This window comes from Halyomorpha halys, unplaced genomic scaffold, assembly GCF_000696795.3.
Source record: "Halyomorpha halys isolate HHAL.00 unplaced genomic scaffold, Hhal_1.1 Scaffold73.1, whole genome shotgun sequence".
In the NCBI taxonomy this organism is placed as follows: Eukaryota; Metazoa; Arthropoda; class Insecta; order Hemiptera; family Pentatomidae; genus Halyomorpha; species Halyomorpha halys.
Window position 1 is genome coordinate 492,400 of NW_027104949.1, and position 16,037 is coordinate 508,436.

The window sequence follows — 16,037 nt, forward strand, 5'->3', positions numbered from 1 at the left end:
GGTCGAAACGTCGGCATAAAATAAATAAATATGGTTTTGTTTATTTATGTTGTTCTTTGCTGACCGCACCCCCCGACAAACTTCTTCAAGATAATATTTGTAGTGTACAAAATAGGTAAGATAGTTGATTAGGAGGTGACACCCATAATTTCCTCAAGGATGGTAACCTTGTCCTACCAGGTACTATTTCTGTAGATGAGAAGGTATGCAAGCCTGGAGGGTAGATAGCTGCTGGGTCCTAGAAAAGGATAGAAGATAGAGGAAAGAGGTGACCAGATAGAAGCAAATGTGAAATAAGACAATTCATAAAGAAAAGTAAGTAGAAAGAATATACTAGGGGTATTCATGATGTTGTGTTAAATGTTAAATGTTTTACCATGTTAAATGTTGTTGTATAAGCCTTTATGTTTATAACCTTCCTTCCAGACCTTGATGTTATTGTTTACTTCAGTTTTGATTTAAGTAATTAATTACAACATGCCTAGAGTGAGTGAAAAGTGGAATTAGTGTGAAAGTTTAGCTTATGAAATGAAATGAAAAAATAACTTTATTCTGGGACATATGTCCCCTAAGAATAATTACATGGTTCATATAGTGAGATTTTTATCTGGCGAGCGTTTACAAATTTTCAGATAGTAGAATGAAATTACATTGTTTTTTTTTTTCAAATGTATCATTAAAATTATCCATTCTGGTTTAATAACAGGGATATGAATACCACCAACACACGAAAAAACTGAGCTGTCACAACAAAAATGGTGGCGAGCTCAACTGGTCTATTGTGTGACGTCATTCTCCATTTAACATACCAAATAACAGACTCTCAGCCATGTTAAATGTTATTTCGTTTTACCACGATAAAATAAGGTCATTTTTTTCGATTTAACATGAGTTTTTCCATTTAACACGCTTTAACATGTTAAACCAAAGATCATGAATACCCCTACTGAATGTCTTACTGCCCCAAGTGATACTGTAACAGGACATTGGTGGGGTACTGATTGTACAAACGATACAAAGGCCGGTGAAAGCCATTGCCTATAAGAACTTACTTATTGGTGAGTCAGTATATTTTTTTGGTAAACTTTATTTATTAAATCAACATATTTACATTTATAATACTAATTACTTGTTTATATATAACAATATAAAATTATTTACATTTTACTGAATAAATGGACACAATATCTGACTAGAGAAAACATAAGTGGTTCTCTGAGGAGCTACTGAAGCTAAAAAAAAAATATTTTTTTTAAAAATTTTATTTATTTTTTTGTATTCATTGCTTATTTTGCCTTTGGTTCTTAGCCCCGATGAAGGCTAGAAACTCTGGCCAAAACATTGGCACTATTAAATAAGTTCTAACTTATTCGTGTTATTTACTGACCACACCCCCATCTTCTTCCCATATATATTATCTACAGTCAAATATTTTCTCATCAATAAAAAAAAAAATGTTCAGCCTTGCTCAATAATGTTGCATTATAAAGTTTTTTTCTTTTTAATTTTTCCCTGTGGGGGTGCCATTGGTATATTCCATATCGCCAAATATTAATTAACTATATTCTATGAAATCTTTGTAGGACATTTTGCCCAATCTCTTTGTTACTGATATTATTTATTAAGTTAAATATATCTGATTTACTTTTATACTATACTGTAACGATATCTGTCATACATTTTTCTTTATAACAGGAATTCTAAGGAATATTAATTGTTCTTGTAGTTCGAAAGAGTAATGTATGTCGTAAGGGTTGTCATGGCTCAGGAATTGAAGAGATGGCTGGAGGAATTTGCTAAGTTTAGAAGATGAAGCATTAAATTTTTTTTTTTTTTTTTTAGATTTCAAGTATTTATGAATGTAATATATTTTTGCATTGGCTGTTACTTTTAAGAAACTATCATAAATAATATTTTGATTTTTATCTAGATCTCTGAACAATATTTCTTGTTGTCTTTTGTTTGCCAGACATTCAAGTATATGTTTAAGGATCTTGTTACAGCTACAATTTTGATATTTAAAGGTTTTAGTTATGCCTATTTTGTGCAGATAGTTAATAAAAATTACATGATTGGTCCTAAGTCTAATATGAGTTTTATATAAAATTTTTGATGCGAGAACCATGGTTTTCGTATGATAGTTAATATATTTTTATAGAATTGCCTGGTGGGGTTCTCCTTATATTGTTTTTGTCAGTTTTATATCTGATCTAATTTAATCATAATTGAGTGTTTACTGGTTGACCTGTTGTAAAGGTTAATTTATTCATTTTATCAATTATTTTATTATCTAGGATCCCTACTTGTCCTTTAATCGACTTAAATATTATTTATTGATTTCCTTTAATTGCTTCATAATGGTTTTTTATATTATATTGTAAAGGGTTAAAAGGTTAATTAAACAACAATATTAGGTAAAAACGATTTAATTATTAAAAAATTAATGTACATGAGCAATTTTTCAAGAACTCGCACCATCAATCACATTTGACATAAGTACAGACACCATCTAAATAATGGTTTAAGTATCGTAACAAATGATTTTTAAGTTAATTAATCTAATGTAGTTAGTTAACGTAAGTATATCACACTGGAGATCGTTACAGTACATAATTAATTTATAAATCGATATGATAAGTCAAAAATTATCCTAAAATAAATTAAGCACTGTTTGCATTAAAATAGTACTCTAATTAACTTTATACTAATATAAGTACACATTTATTATTTTTTTAAATACTCGTCTCGTAAGTAATTTATAATTAGTATCATAAACTTAACCAATGCCTTACAGACAATATTGTGCCAACAAGAAACTCTCTACTATTGAGAAATTTGAATTAAGGTAGTAATTTTTTCAAAAAAAGGCATCAAGATAAATTAAAACTTAAAATCGTCGAACATGAGGTGGAGGCTTTGGCTCTAAGTTCTATATAATAGAAACAATAAATATACGATAATTCCCTAATATTTTGTAGTTAGAGATGAAATATGTCCCTGATGACCGACAGAGTTTACAATCTTCGACGGAGGACCGAATTCTTCGAGGGTTCTTCACGCCTTAGAAAGTGAGCTGTTCCTCTGCCTCTTAGCCAAGATGATTACATTCGTTTCTACCAGGCAAACCCTGTAATTCATCACTATATGTTAGTACCAGTGACTAAAAATAACTATTTTTTTTTTTTTTACATTAAATAAAAATATAACAGTTTGCTTATTTATCTGCCAGACCTAAAAATATAAATTTTCAATGAGGTGTTAAGGAAAAAAAGAGTCATGTGAGAGTGGCAAAAAGGACCTCTATCTTTTTTAAATATTTCTTTCTTTTCCCCATTCTCACATATATCTCTTCTCTCTTCTTCCTTTCTTATTCACTTTTCCAGACATTCTATATTAATTTTTGTTTTTTTATCTATATTTATTAGTTTTGTTTATTAATCCTGATGAAGTCTTTTAATTAAAGTCGAAACGTCAGAAAAAATAAATAAATTTTGTTTAATTGTGTATCTCTGCTGATCGCAAAACCGACCATCTCCTCCTCTCCATATCCTCATGATATAAATTTTTATTCAGAACTTTTACTCATAAGTTTTAATAAATTTTTAAAAAATGTTTTTAACAATGCTTATTTTAACTGGAACAATGCAGTAATATAAGATTAAGAAAAAAAATTAAAATATAAAAATTTCGATCAAATAAATGGCCCTTAACATGAAAGTAGTTTCACTGCCATGACAGTAACTAATGTACGGTCATGATGCTATGAATCATGCATGACAGTTACTGCAATGGTTGCAAACTATTTTTGCTTCAACAGGCCTAATTTTTTTTTTTTTTTTTACAAAAACTAACTATATGTCACTACATGTAGTCACTTTCTTTTTTAGACCAAGTTAGTATTAAGATTAGGTAGCGAAATATAATAAGATGGTTAGCTGTTTAATTAATTAATATCTCTATAAATATTTGACAAAATTTAAGAAGCTTTGACTTAATCCTGACAGACTGAAAAACAAATTTAAATAAAAATAAAGTATTCATTGTTTATGAATTTAAAACTGCGAATTTAAATTTAATTATTTCTACAAAGATTTTAGAAAGTAAAAAAATCCCGTTATTATATTCATACAAGTTTTAAATTCCACTACTTCTAGTATGAAAAAAATCCTAACTAATAATTATTCAATATGAATATTCAAAATAACTATAATAATGCTAATAATTATAATATAAAACTAAATGAATTGTACGCTTATAATAATAATAATGTGGTATTATGCCAATATAAACACGAATGTTACTTACTTGACGAAAATTGTAAGTAAAGCTGTTGATGTAGCGAATATCAAGAAAGAATAAGGGCCGATGGCTGATTGTACAACAGGGAAGAAGAAACCGACTGTTAAGTTTCCGAGCCAATTAGAGGCTGTTCCGAGAGCCATGCCTAGGGGTCGAGGGCCGACGTCGAACAGCTCTGTGAAAATAAAATGAAAAACTTTTTTAAATCATCACTTTGGATATATCACTAAATTAATAAATTGACTCCAGAATAATAAAAAGCATATATAAATATATTTGATGTGTTTAATAAATAATTTAAACTAACTCACCTGTTCCGATAAAGTATGGAATTGGACCTAGTCCAAAACCGTATGTCAAAACGTATCCTAGGACTCCTACGACGGACAAATAAGGCATCCAAGTGAAAGAGTGCTACAATAACAAATAAAAAAAAGTTTACATTATATATTTTAATTCAATTTCAAAAGTAATGTAACTAAAGTATCAACTTTTAGATAACAATAGGGGTATTTACAATCTTTAGTGTAACATGTTAAAAAATGTTAAATCGAGCAATATTACTTTCTTTTAGCATGTAAAAACATTATAGCATTTAATATGGTTGAGTCTGTTAATAGGTCTGCTAAATGGAGAATATCACGCAACAGACCAACTAAGTTCCCTCCACATTTTATCTTTGTTGTTTTGATAACTTAATTGCTCATAGTTCATGTTTGGAATCTATTATTTTCAGTTTGGATATTTTTAAAACTGTAATTAAGTAATGGATAAAAATAATGTATTTCTGGAAGGAAAGGTTACAGTTTTCCAAAAAATCCCCTAGAATCTGCATTCAGCATACATGGGCAACATATTGGGCTGCTCACAATCCTATACTTATAAAATTTAGCAATAAAATTCATTAACATCCTCAGTAATTCTAAGTGGAGATTTAATTTTTTACAACTATAAGATTGTTCTTCTATTCCCTATTCTCTTAGGGAGGCACACTTCAGTATTTCAATCCGAAATACTCGCAAATCATTGCGCTAGCACTCTTATAGAGGAAGGGCTCTCTGGTAGAAGAATCACCATCTACATAGACAGCCAGGCTGTAATAGAGGCACTCAGTAGCCCAATCACTCGTTCCAGAGTTGTTGAAGACTGCTATGCATTACTCAACAGGCTCTCATGCACAAATAGAGTCAGTACTGAATGGGTGCCAGGTCATTGTGATAACACCGGCAACGAACATGCTGACAGATTTGCTAGGAACGGCTCTGAAACCATTCCTTTTACACTGGAGCCTGTGTGTGGCATTAGTCTATGTTCTGCCAAAAGCACAGGGATTAAATAATTACAGGGATCTTTACAGGTCACTGCAGAATAAATAAACATATGTTTAATCTCAAGCTAACGGAGTCACCCTTGTGTAGATTCTGCAATGCTGAGGACGAGACGGCATATCACATTATTTGTTGGTATGACCGGTTTGCAGGGGTGAGGTTTGCACTGTTCAGGGCGGATCGCGTGGTGGACCCCAAGCAATGCAAGCTGATCAACCCCTAAAGCATATTAAACTTTTTTAAATCTACTAAACTTAAGCTCTAATGAGCTTACCGCAGTGCTGTGAAGCTGATTGCAGCACTGGTGTGTCTTTAATTGGTGCACAATTAGGCCTTACTGGCCGTAGTGCTTTCGTGCCAAATTAAAAAAAAAAAAATTACAATGACTTGCCTATAGATCATGAAGTTAAAAATATCCTTCATACATGAGCACTTTTATTAGACAGATGTTGTCTGCGTAGTTTTCTAAAAAAAAAAAAAGTAACATTTTTTTTAACGCCTGTTTGGATCACTGGAGTATTTGGAATACCGAAGTTTCAGATTACCAACATTACACTGTATTAAGGCAACGTGTGCAAATTATATAAGTACAATAAAGTTGAGAAACTCATTTAACAAGAGTGCTAGATATGGTTGAAAGCACACTCGAATTGAGCACGGCTTTGTGTCTGTTAAAAAGCTATGGTTTTTTTTTTGGTTTTTTTTAATGTTATTTCATAAATGGCATAAAAAAATAAAAATAAATAATAAAGTAAATAAAATCACAAAAATTATTATTGTAGAGGATCACACAATATATGATAGTTTAAATGAACCAAGAAGGTTGTGGAAGTGACAGTGGGGAGACAAAGGGACAAAAAGAATTGAAAGGCAAAGATATACTTTGTTTGGTGAACGAATAAGAAGGTTTCTCAGAACAGATGCAGGTAGCAGTCCTAGAGTTGGAAAGACATGCAGAGGAGACTACGAGAGTTTTATATTTGTGAAAGGGGAAATAGAGTTGCCCTGAACAAGTGAAGTGTTAGTTTTCATCCTTGATATAAAAGACAGCACTAAAGGGAATCTATTGTTAATAATTGTAAAGGTTGTTAAATCAGAGATTATTTAACTTAGCTTGTGTCTGCTAATAAACCAGGGATTGTCCTCAATAATAACTTGAGATGTCCTTAATAAGTATAAGAAAACCATAATATCTGATTTTATATTTATGTGAATAAATGTTAGTCTAAAAATTCTAACTTATATATTTATTATATTGTAATTGATATCAAAACATTTTTCATCAGGCTCAGACATGTGACACTGGGGTTTACAATGTTAACCCCTCAAACTAGCCAGGCAAATGAATATTTTTTTATCTTGTCAAGTTATTCATAATGTTAGTTAATTACAGATAATTATAAATACATTAAGTAAAAAATAGATATTTAAAAATAAAAAACCATACTATGAATCGGATCGAGAAGGAGAGGAAGACGAGGAAAGCAGTCGCTAGTGTACAGCTGGTGATAGTGACGAAACGGCGAGAGAATAAATTGATCGTTGGAATCATTCCAATACCCATACCCAGGTTGATAACTCCAGCAGCCAAGTTTCCCAGCTGAGCATTCTGTTCGCTAAGGCCAGCCGAGCGGAATATAGTGACCGAATAGTAGAATACCTGCATGAAAGATATAATGTTAGTAATAGTTCAGAAATGAAACATGAAATTTAGGTAGCATAGATGGTAATACTTACAGCATTGATACCTGAGAACTGCTGGCCAAAATGGAGGGCGCAAACTAGAGCCAAGTTTATCCAGAGGCTCCTTGTTCTCATTAATCTACGCAGGGTCCAGATTTCCTCTTCGGTTGATTCAGTTTTTTCTTCCAGTTCACAACATACAAATTCTTCGGGAAGGTTGCGCAATCTCGATAATTCTTACAAAAAAAAAATAATAATATTTATATTATATACAGTTGACCGTAAAATTTAATAATAAGAAGATGATCAGTGTTGCAGTAAAAAAAGAACAAATATTTTATAACTATTTAATGTCCGACGTTTCGGCCCACTTTGCAGGACTTCATCAGAGCTGTTCAAAGTGATACGTTAAACAGCAAAAGTGGGGCGAAACGTCAGACATTAAATAGTTATAAACTATTTGTTCTTTTTTGACCGCAACCCTGACCATCTTCTTATTATTAATATTTATAATACATATTTTTGAGGATCTTGAAGTCCAGTCTGTAATAAACAACTATATTTTGGCCACGGTTCAAGATTTGATTATTTTCATATTCATACCAACGAAAAGTTTAAAAAAATGAATTTTTTATTTAATTATTAAACAATAGAATATAAAATATAAATTGAAAAATCTGTACCATGAAGGGTAAGAGATTCAGTACTTTGTAAGGAAGTACTGTTTCTTGAACAACGGTTATCCAGTATGATTTGTTTTGGGGATCACCAGAGATATGCACACAATCCGAACTAAAGTGGCTCTACCCATCCTTCCTTTCTATTCCAAGTGATAAGTACTCAGTGTCTCTCCTAGCATTTCACAACAATCTCGTACTACCAGGTCCCGATATCTGACATCTACCCTCCACCTCACAGAACTGCTGCGTTTGACAAATCCTTTTATACCCACGCTGCTTTTCACTGGAACTCCATTCCCTCTATCAAACATCATGTATCAACCCTTCTGACTAACCGCCTTTTGCTTCTCAAAACTGAACCAATATTATTATAGCATAGATAATATAAATATTGAACATTAGCATTTATTATTTGTAAATACCTTTTTGTTTTTTTTTATGTATTTAGTAATTTATTTATTTCTTTATGTACTAAAAATTATTGATATGCAATTGTAAGTTGTAATGAAGTGCGGCCGTACTGATTTTGAACAATATATTATGTAACATTATAATTGTTCTAAAGAGACCTAGTCCCAAAATAATAAACTATTTTTTATTTCAAGGTGATTTGTTCATGATCACGCCCAACTGCTAGATTTTTCATCAATTAAGTGTACCCACTTTGTGAGAGTGAGTAGACCATAGAGGGATCCCTGAACTCTAGGTTTAATTCACAGCTACAGAGAATAAATAATTATCTTCCCCAGCTGGATTCGAACCCGGGTCCTAAGAGTTAGTAGAATAGCGCCTTACCCATAGAGACACCCCACTCCAATGAATAAAAATTGAGGTTAATCAAATATTATAACTAAACTTAACTAGATAGAAACATAACTAACAAAAATTTTTGTTAACTAATGTATTACGCATTGAAACTAATAACTGTTTCCTTTAACTAACTCACACAAGAGTGAAATAGAGAAAGCAATTGTGTGATACTTGGATTTCCCAAACCTTAAATGTTCTTTTCACTTGGTAGTTTATTTATTTATCTTCTACATTTATTTATTTATAGTTTTTTTGATCGCGTCTTACGTGCTTATGGTATTGGAGTAACATGATTTTAAATTTTGTATATCTGATTGTTAGTTGCCCGATTTTTATATTTTTCTATGATCATTATTTTTAGATTTTGTTAGAAATTATTTTTTCCACAAACTGAGGCAAACATAACATAGATTCAAATTTGATACACTCAAAATATTACATAATGAGAAAAACAATGTCAAACAAAATCTGAAATAAATGATACAAACATGCAGTTAAACATCTGTATGTACTAATTCCTTATCTTTCTACTTTTATACTTAATTAATGTATACTATAAAATAAATAAAACAAGAAAAGTTTACTGTTAGTCACAAATTACCTCTTAAAGCTCCCTGCCTAGATCCCCGGATGACATAAAGATATTTAGGACTCTCTGGGAGCCAAGGGAATGCAGAGTAACCAACTAGGACTAGGACACCAAAAAATCCGAGAAGGTAAGGCCAGATTTCTTCAGTACCTGCAAAAAATTAAACAACATATCTTTTTGCAGTTTAAAAAAAATATTTTGTAATGAGAAATGAGATGAAATCTGAAAAAAACAGTAATACAGTACTGATTAAAATAGAGATAGATAACAAAGATATGCTGAAGAAATTTAATTAACATCAAAGATCAATAAATAACCAGTTGTTTATGTATTACTTAGGAGGTAACCAGAAATGGGCAAAAATTAGCTATAGTTAAAACTAATAGCTAAAGTTGCCATGGATACGGGCCTTATTCATGAATGGACCATTCATAAATAAATATTGTATCCATGACAATGTTAGAGATTTTTCCCTTACTCTTGGGGTAGGTAGCCTAACCCATGTTTGCCTAATGGCGAACCAACCGCCATTTTTCAAATTATACAACTTTTCATTTAATTGTACCACTCGTTTCTAAAATTTTATAACTGCAACTTACATGTATTTTGTAATTTAGATTATATTACTTGTTTCAATATAACATAACTCAGAAAGAAAAAAAAAAATTCTAAATCTTTATTCCAGCATTTTAATTTCTACTTCAATTTAGTGCTTATAACCTTTTTAATTTTTTTTTTTTTTATAATACATCCTTTATCAATTAAACTCAATTTTTAATGACCCCGTTTTATTATTTCACCTTAATGTGAAATAAAACATTACATGATGATCATATGTAAAATACAATATTACACGGTTATCACTTAAAAACTTTTTTATATAATATAGAGATTAATGTTATGAATATGAAAGTCTGTATTTGAGTCAATAACGGCATTATGGCTCAGAAACTCATTAAATGATATATAAGGCACTGCAAGCTAATGTGCTGCTCTGCTGGCCGAATTGGCCAACGGCCATTACTTTGAAAACGAGATAAGCGACAAGATGATCCGCCATCTTTACTTTTAAAAGTAAGTTATTTTTTTATTCTGAATCCCTTTATCAGCCAAAAGGAGTAGAAGAGACCTACTGAGAAGGGATCTGCTCGCCCTGCGGGAGGTGGAGAGAAGAATGGCCAAGCAAAATTCGAAACAGTACCACATCCAACACTCATCTCAAAAAGGAACAGCAACAAGAATTCCAATCAGTGTATGCCATAGTTTAATAGTTTAATGTATATAATAGTCTGAAGTCCAACCGATGTGAATTTCAATAGGGTTAAATATACTTTTAGTCACATTATACTGCCCTCTCAGTAAACATCAGAACCAGTGTTACAATCATCAATAACCGCATACTCTAGCTTTACCCCATACAGCAGTCATTGAACAACATCAAATACAAAAGGATGTTAGACATAGAAATGGATTTTTGATCATGACAAAATCTAGATGAGAACTGATGGAATAGAAAAAATTACATTATTTTGAAAGCAGTGCACTAAAAAAAAAATTGAAAAAATTATTAATTATTTAAAAAAAAATTGGATAAATATTTATTTTAATAATTGTACTTTAAATAAGTATAGTAGACAATACTTTCATTCACCATCATTCTGTAAGTCATATTTAAAGCCTTAAACACCTCAAATTACAAAAATACAATCAGACACGAACAATACATTTTAATTTCATAAGTTAGTAAAAAAAATTTAGGTTTAATCATTTGTTAAACATAGAATGGGTGATACTTGAGATTATTAGCTCTTGAGCTGCAACATATCAAAAAAAGTTAATCTTATAAGGATAAAAAGTTTATCCTATTAAATATGTAGTAAACGTACTACAATATTTTGATAATAATACACGCCTTTTACTGCAGTCAAATGTAGCGAACATGCAAGCGAAAGCAATTATTAAAAATGAAATATAATTAATTGTTATCCCTATGGTTGCTATCAGCGATTTCTGTTATCTTTTAGGTGAGCCTTAGTTAACCTTAGGTAAACTAAGGTGAGGCAAAAAATGATTTAAAATGTGTGAAAGTTTATATAAAAATGAACATATTATCATTTTATTTTATTTAATTTGCTTTATTCATTTTTATATAGACTTTCACGTATTTTAAATCATTTTTAGTCATACCTTGTTCACTTTGACCTAATGTTATTTATTATCTTACTTTGTTATATTATTTTAGTTGTATGTATCTTTTTTAGCTCCGACGAAACCCTGCAAATGGTGTCTCATAATTAATTTATTTATTATTTGAGTTATTCTGACCATACCAGGACAATCTTTCTTTCATATATAACTTTTTACTTTTCAGTTCTAATTCATTAATCTAACTCATGAGAAAAACTTTTTTTTTTCAAATTAAAAAATTTGAAAATTAAAAAAAAAATTAATTACTAAATAATTCAAAACATTATCCAAATTATAGTCTCAAAACTTTTATTGTTTTTACACGTCAAACGTTTCGGCCAATTCGGCCATCTTCAGGGACAATCTGCTTAATTCACTATGAAACATATTATTTAATATTTTTCCAAACACTTCATACAGGCTATTCTGCCCAGGTCAAAACATTTTTTTTTTCTAGTGATTTAACTTTCAATTCACCAACAAGTAAGAGAGTTTCTTGTAGAAAAGTATTAGCAATATCACTATGAAACAACTAAAAATATAAAGCAAGGACTGCTAGTATAACATCAAAACGACATTAAAAGATGAATTAATTATACTTAAATAACAGTATGAAAGTGAAATGGCAAGACGAAACAGAAAGTTTACAAAAACATAAATTTAGCCTAACAATATATCAAAATATCTCAAAGAGGATTCCGGAATCCATAAAAGTTAATGATTTTGTAGTTTGATTTTTCATTTCTTCAGAACTAGTATACTCAAGTATTATTATAGTATAAAGGAGATGGTCGAGGGATGCTGTCAATAAGGAACAAAAATAGTTTTAAATTATTGTTGATGATTACTATTTTTATGTGTTATTGCTTCTTCTTTATATTTTAAATCTAATACTCAATTTTATTTCTATTTTTCATTAATTATGAGAGATAGTTGACCGTGGATGATAAATGAGGAGAAGATGGTTGGGGGTGCGGTCAATGAAACACAAATAAGTATGATTAACTTATTTTAATGTGCCGACGTTTCGGCTAGAGTTTCTAGCCTTCTTCAGGGCTAAAAACAAAACAAGATAACAACCACAGTAAGTATAGAAAAATAAAAAAATATAAAAAGAAAGTATAAACAGAATAATTTTACACATACAATGAATAGTTTTACAAAATAGAATTAATAAAATGAAGTGATGAGAGAAGCGGGAAATAAAATGTATACATAGGTAATTGAAAAAGCGGGTACAATAACTTACTTAAGGAAATGAAATAAAATTAAAGTTATATAATGCAAAGAAGTATGAACATATTAGTTATTATTAATTTAAAATTTAAATATGAAAAGAAAATGAAAATTGAGAGGAAGAAAATATATGTAACAATAATAGATGATAAAGAGGCAAATTATAAGTATAGTGTACAAAACTTATAACGCGGGCAAGGAAAATGGATAAAAGTGGAGAAAATAAGGGGAAAGAGTAAAATAAGATAAAAGTAAAATAAGGGGAAAGAGTAAAATAAAGAAAGGGGAAAGAAAACAAAAAAGAAGAATGAAAACCAACCTGTTTGCTGAAAGGTTGAGCGTCTAATGTTGGTAGCGCAAATAGTGGTCAAACTTAGAATTAAAAAAGCCGTTATTTCTATTTTATTTATACTTATTGTTACACATCTTATTTTTGTATCTTTTTAAATAATTTTTCACTTATATTTACATATTTTTTAACCCTACTATAGTTTACTTTATTATCATCTTATAATCTTACATTTTCAACATATTTTAGTTGTTTTTTAGCTCTGATAAAGCCCTACAAATTTGGGCAAAAGGTTGGCAAATAAGTAGTTGTCAACTATTTTTTTGCTCCCTTTGACCGCACATCTCCTTTATATCTCAAATCTATGACATGTATCAAATATAGACATACATCTATCGAATATATGACACAAATATCAAAAAGTCATTATGAAGTCCTGCAAAATGGAGCGAAACAAATAATCGGCAATAAATAGTTGAAAATTATTTTTTGTTCCGTTTTGATCATACCATCTCTTTCATATTCAGTTACGGTCAATCATTTTTATATATAATATTATTATAATATGTTATTTATTTAATTTATTTATTCACAAACAATATATTTTAACAAAACAAAAACAGCTTCAATTATATGAATTCAATTGTAAAAGTATTATTTTGTTTTAAGAACAGTTAAACAACTTTTATCACATCACTTGATGTAAAGACAGCAACACATATCAGAGTCGTATTCTGTGAACAACTGAAACTTGAAAGATTGTTACAGCCTTAAAAAATAAAATACCAATGAAAACAACTCCAAAATATGTAGTTATAAAAATAAAAAAGGGTTATATAAAATCAAAACACATTTTAGTAATACAAAAATACTTTCAAACAGGAGACATAGTAGTGACACAGTCGAAGGTATAATTATATCATAAAGATTATATCCTTATATCCTTACTAATTTGTGGGAAAAATAAAATTAGATACGTATACTAATTATAACAGAAAAGCGATATATAATTCTGAATATTAAACTTGGAAAGCAATATATTTTTTTTTTATAACACTTACCAGTATTATAAAACGATCTGACGAGTGAGCTATCCACAATCGACTTGAATGCAACATCTTGGCTTCTTATGTTTTATGCCAATATCGTGACCACTTTCTTTAACAAAAAAATTCTAGTCAGTCATTGTAATATTTTAAGAAAAGATTCCACTAAAACATCAACTGTGTCACTGTGAGTTACACCTCAGAGTACCTTAATTTACTTTAATTTAAAAAATACAAAATATTTAATTATTTTCAAACATTATCTAAAGGTATTCTCTATGTATTCAAATTTTTAGGCCATGTCTCCGATTTGAAAGGGTTAAAAATAACAATACACAATAAACACTCATCGCAGGCAAACACAATAAAACAGTAAACACATAAAATAAACATTGCTAAAGACATAAAATTCAATGTTATACTCAAGAAACAAATACATGTAAGCAAAAAAACGTAGCCACTCTTCACATTTTTTGGATGTCGTCTTGACATACAATAACAAAATAGTTTCTTTGATTTCAAAATGTTTATGGTGGTATGTTACGTTACTACGTTAAATGTTACAGTTAATCGTAATTTCTTTTTTACTTTCACTTACCTATATAAGAAATATACAGTAGGGGGAGTATTGTGATTGTGAAAAATTTCAAATTCCAGTTTTCAATGGAAACACACCTTTTCAGGTCTATTGAATCCAAATAACTAAGTATCACAAATTGGTCTGTGTGTGTGTGTGTGTGTGTGAAAAGCCTAGATCGAAAATGAAAAGTCGTACAAAATTGAATGTACATATTTAGAACAGGTGTATGCCTTGGATAAGATAGCAAATTTTTGATTAAAATCGACTGACCGGAAGCGCCACTTTATAGAATCCATTTTTTTTTTCTCAAAAAGAGCTCAAACGATTTTGATTAAATTTGGTTTATCATTGTAAAAGTAAGTAGTTTTTAATATCAGATACTTTTTTTCCTCATAGAAATAGTCTGACAGGGCTTAGATGGTTATTTAAAAAAAAAATATATTTCTCTAAAATATATTTCAATTTTGATTATTTCAAAACAATTACCCATTTCACAATCTTAATTGTCATTAAAAATGGATAAATATAAACTCTGAAAGGATTTGATAACTAACTTAAGGAGGAATGAAAAAAATATCTTTTTTCCAGGTTGATTTCCGGAAATAAGAATAATGTTTATATATATTGGAAAAGATTTTAGAAAAAATAATAATTAACAAAGAAAGTCATCGAATGTAATGGTGAGAAATGCATAAATAAAATGTCTATTTTAACAAGAGTTTTAACTACGAGGCACGTGCGAAGTGGGTTTTCTGGTTCAGCAGCCCGATAACGTTTTCTTATCACCATATGTATTAAATAACTTTTAATTGAACTTATCCTCTATGAGCCTTTCATAAATCATTTGTAGTATTTTAGATATCAATTCTACAACGATTAATCATTGAATGAATGGTTAAATTGTAAATTTTTGTAAAATGTAATACTTTTGTTTTTCGGCTATAGTTTCTGTTCTGAAAATAGCAAGGATTAATTTAAAATGAAAGTAGGCCAGTAAGTAAAAATTGTCTAATGAGCACACCCCGCCAGATTTTGATCTCTTATTACTTATGGAAAATGGCTATGGAAATCTTAAGTATCAGTTAACTAACAACCATAAAAGATAAATAACCATTGCCACTTTTTTGCCTTTAAGTGTACCTCATATTTGGAAGTTTTAGCTTTAATCACAACACAGAATTCCTTTTACTAGACATGTCCAGTGAAAAAAAAATATCTTACAGAACGAAGTAAGCAGTAACAGCAGCCAGACAAGAGGAATAAGGTTTTGCTGTACTAGGGGTATTCATGATGTTGTGTTAAATGTTAAA

General features: G+C 29.9%; 1 protein-coding gene across 6 annotated transcripts in view; it reads right to left on the bottom strand.

Annotated features, from left to right (window-relative positions):
* Positions 1-2,410: 2,410 nt before the first annotated feature.
* LOC106692827 (solute carrier family 2, facilitated glucose transporter member 5) overlaps positions 2,411-16,037 on the bottom strand; it is a 127,077-nt gene continuing 113,450 nt past the window's right edge. For all 6 annotated transcript variants that reach the window (XM_067046441.1, XM_067046449.1, XM_014439022.3 and 3 more), the window contains 6 exons: positions 9,402-9,539; positions 7,365-7,546; positions 7,075-7,287; positions 4,611-4,713; positions 4,306-4,474; positions 2,411-3,127 (listed from right to left, as the gene is read on the bottom strand). In XM_067046441.1, the coding sequence (XP_066902542.1) occupies positions 3,055-3,127; positions 4,306-4,474; positions 4,611-4,713; positions 7,075-7,287; positions 7,365-7,546; positions 9,402-9,539 (878 nt within the window). In that variant the 3' untranslated portion in view covers positions 2,411-3,054. The remainder of the gene's footprint in view (positions 3,128-4,305; positions 4,475-4,610; positions 4,714-7,074; positions 7,288-7,364; positions 7,547-9,401; positions 9,540-16,037) is intronic.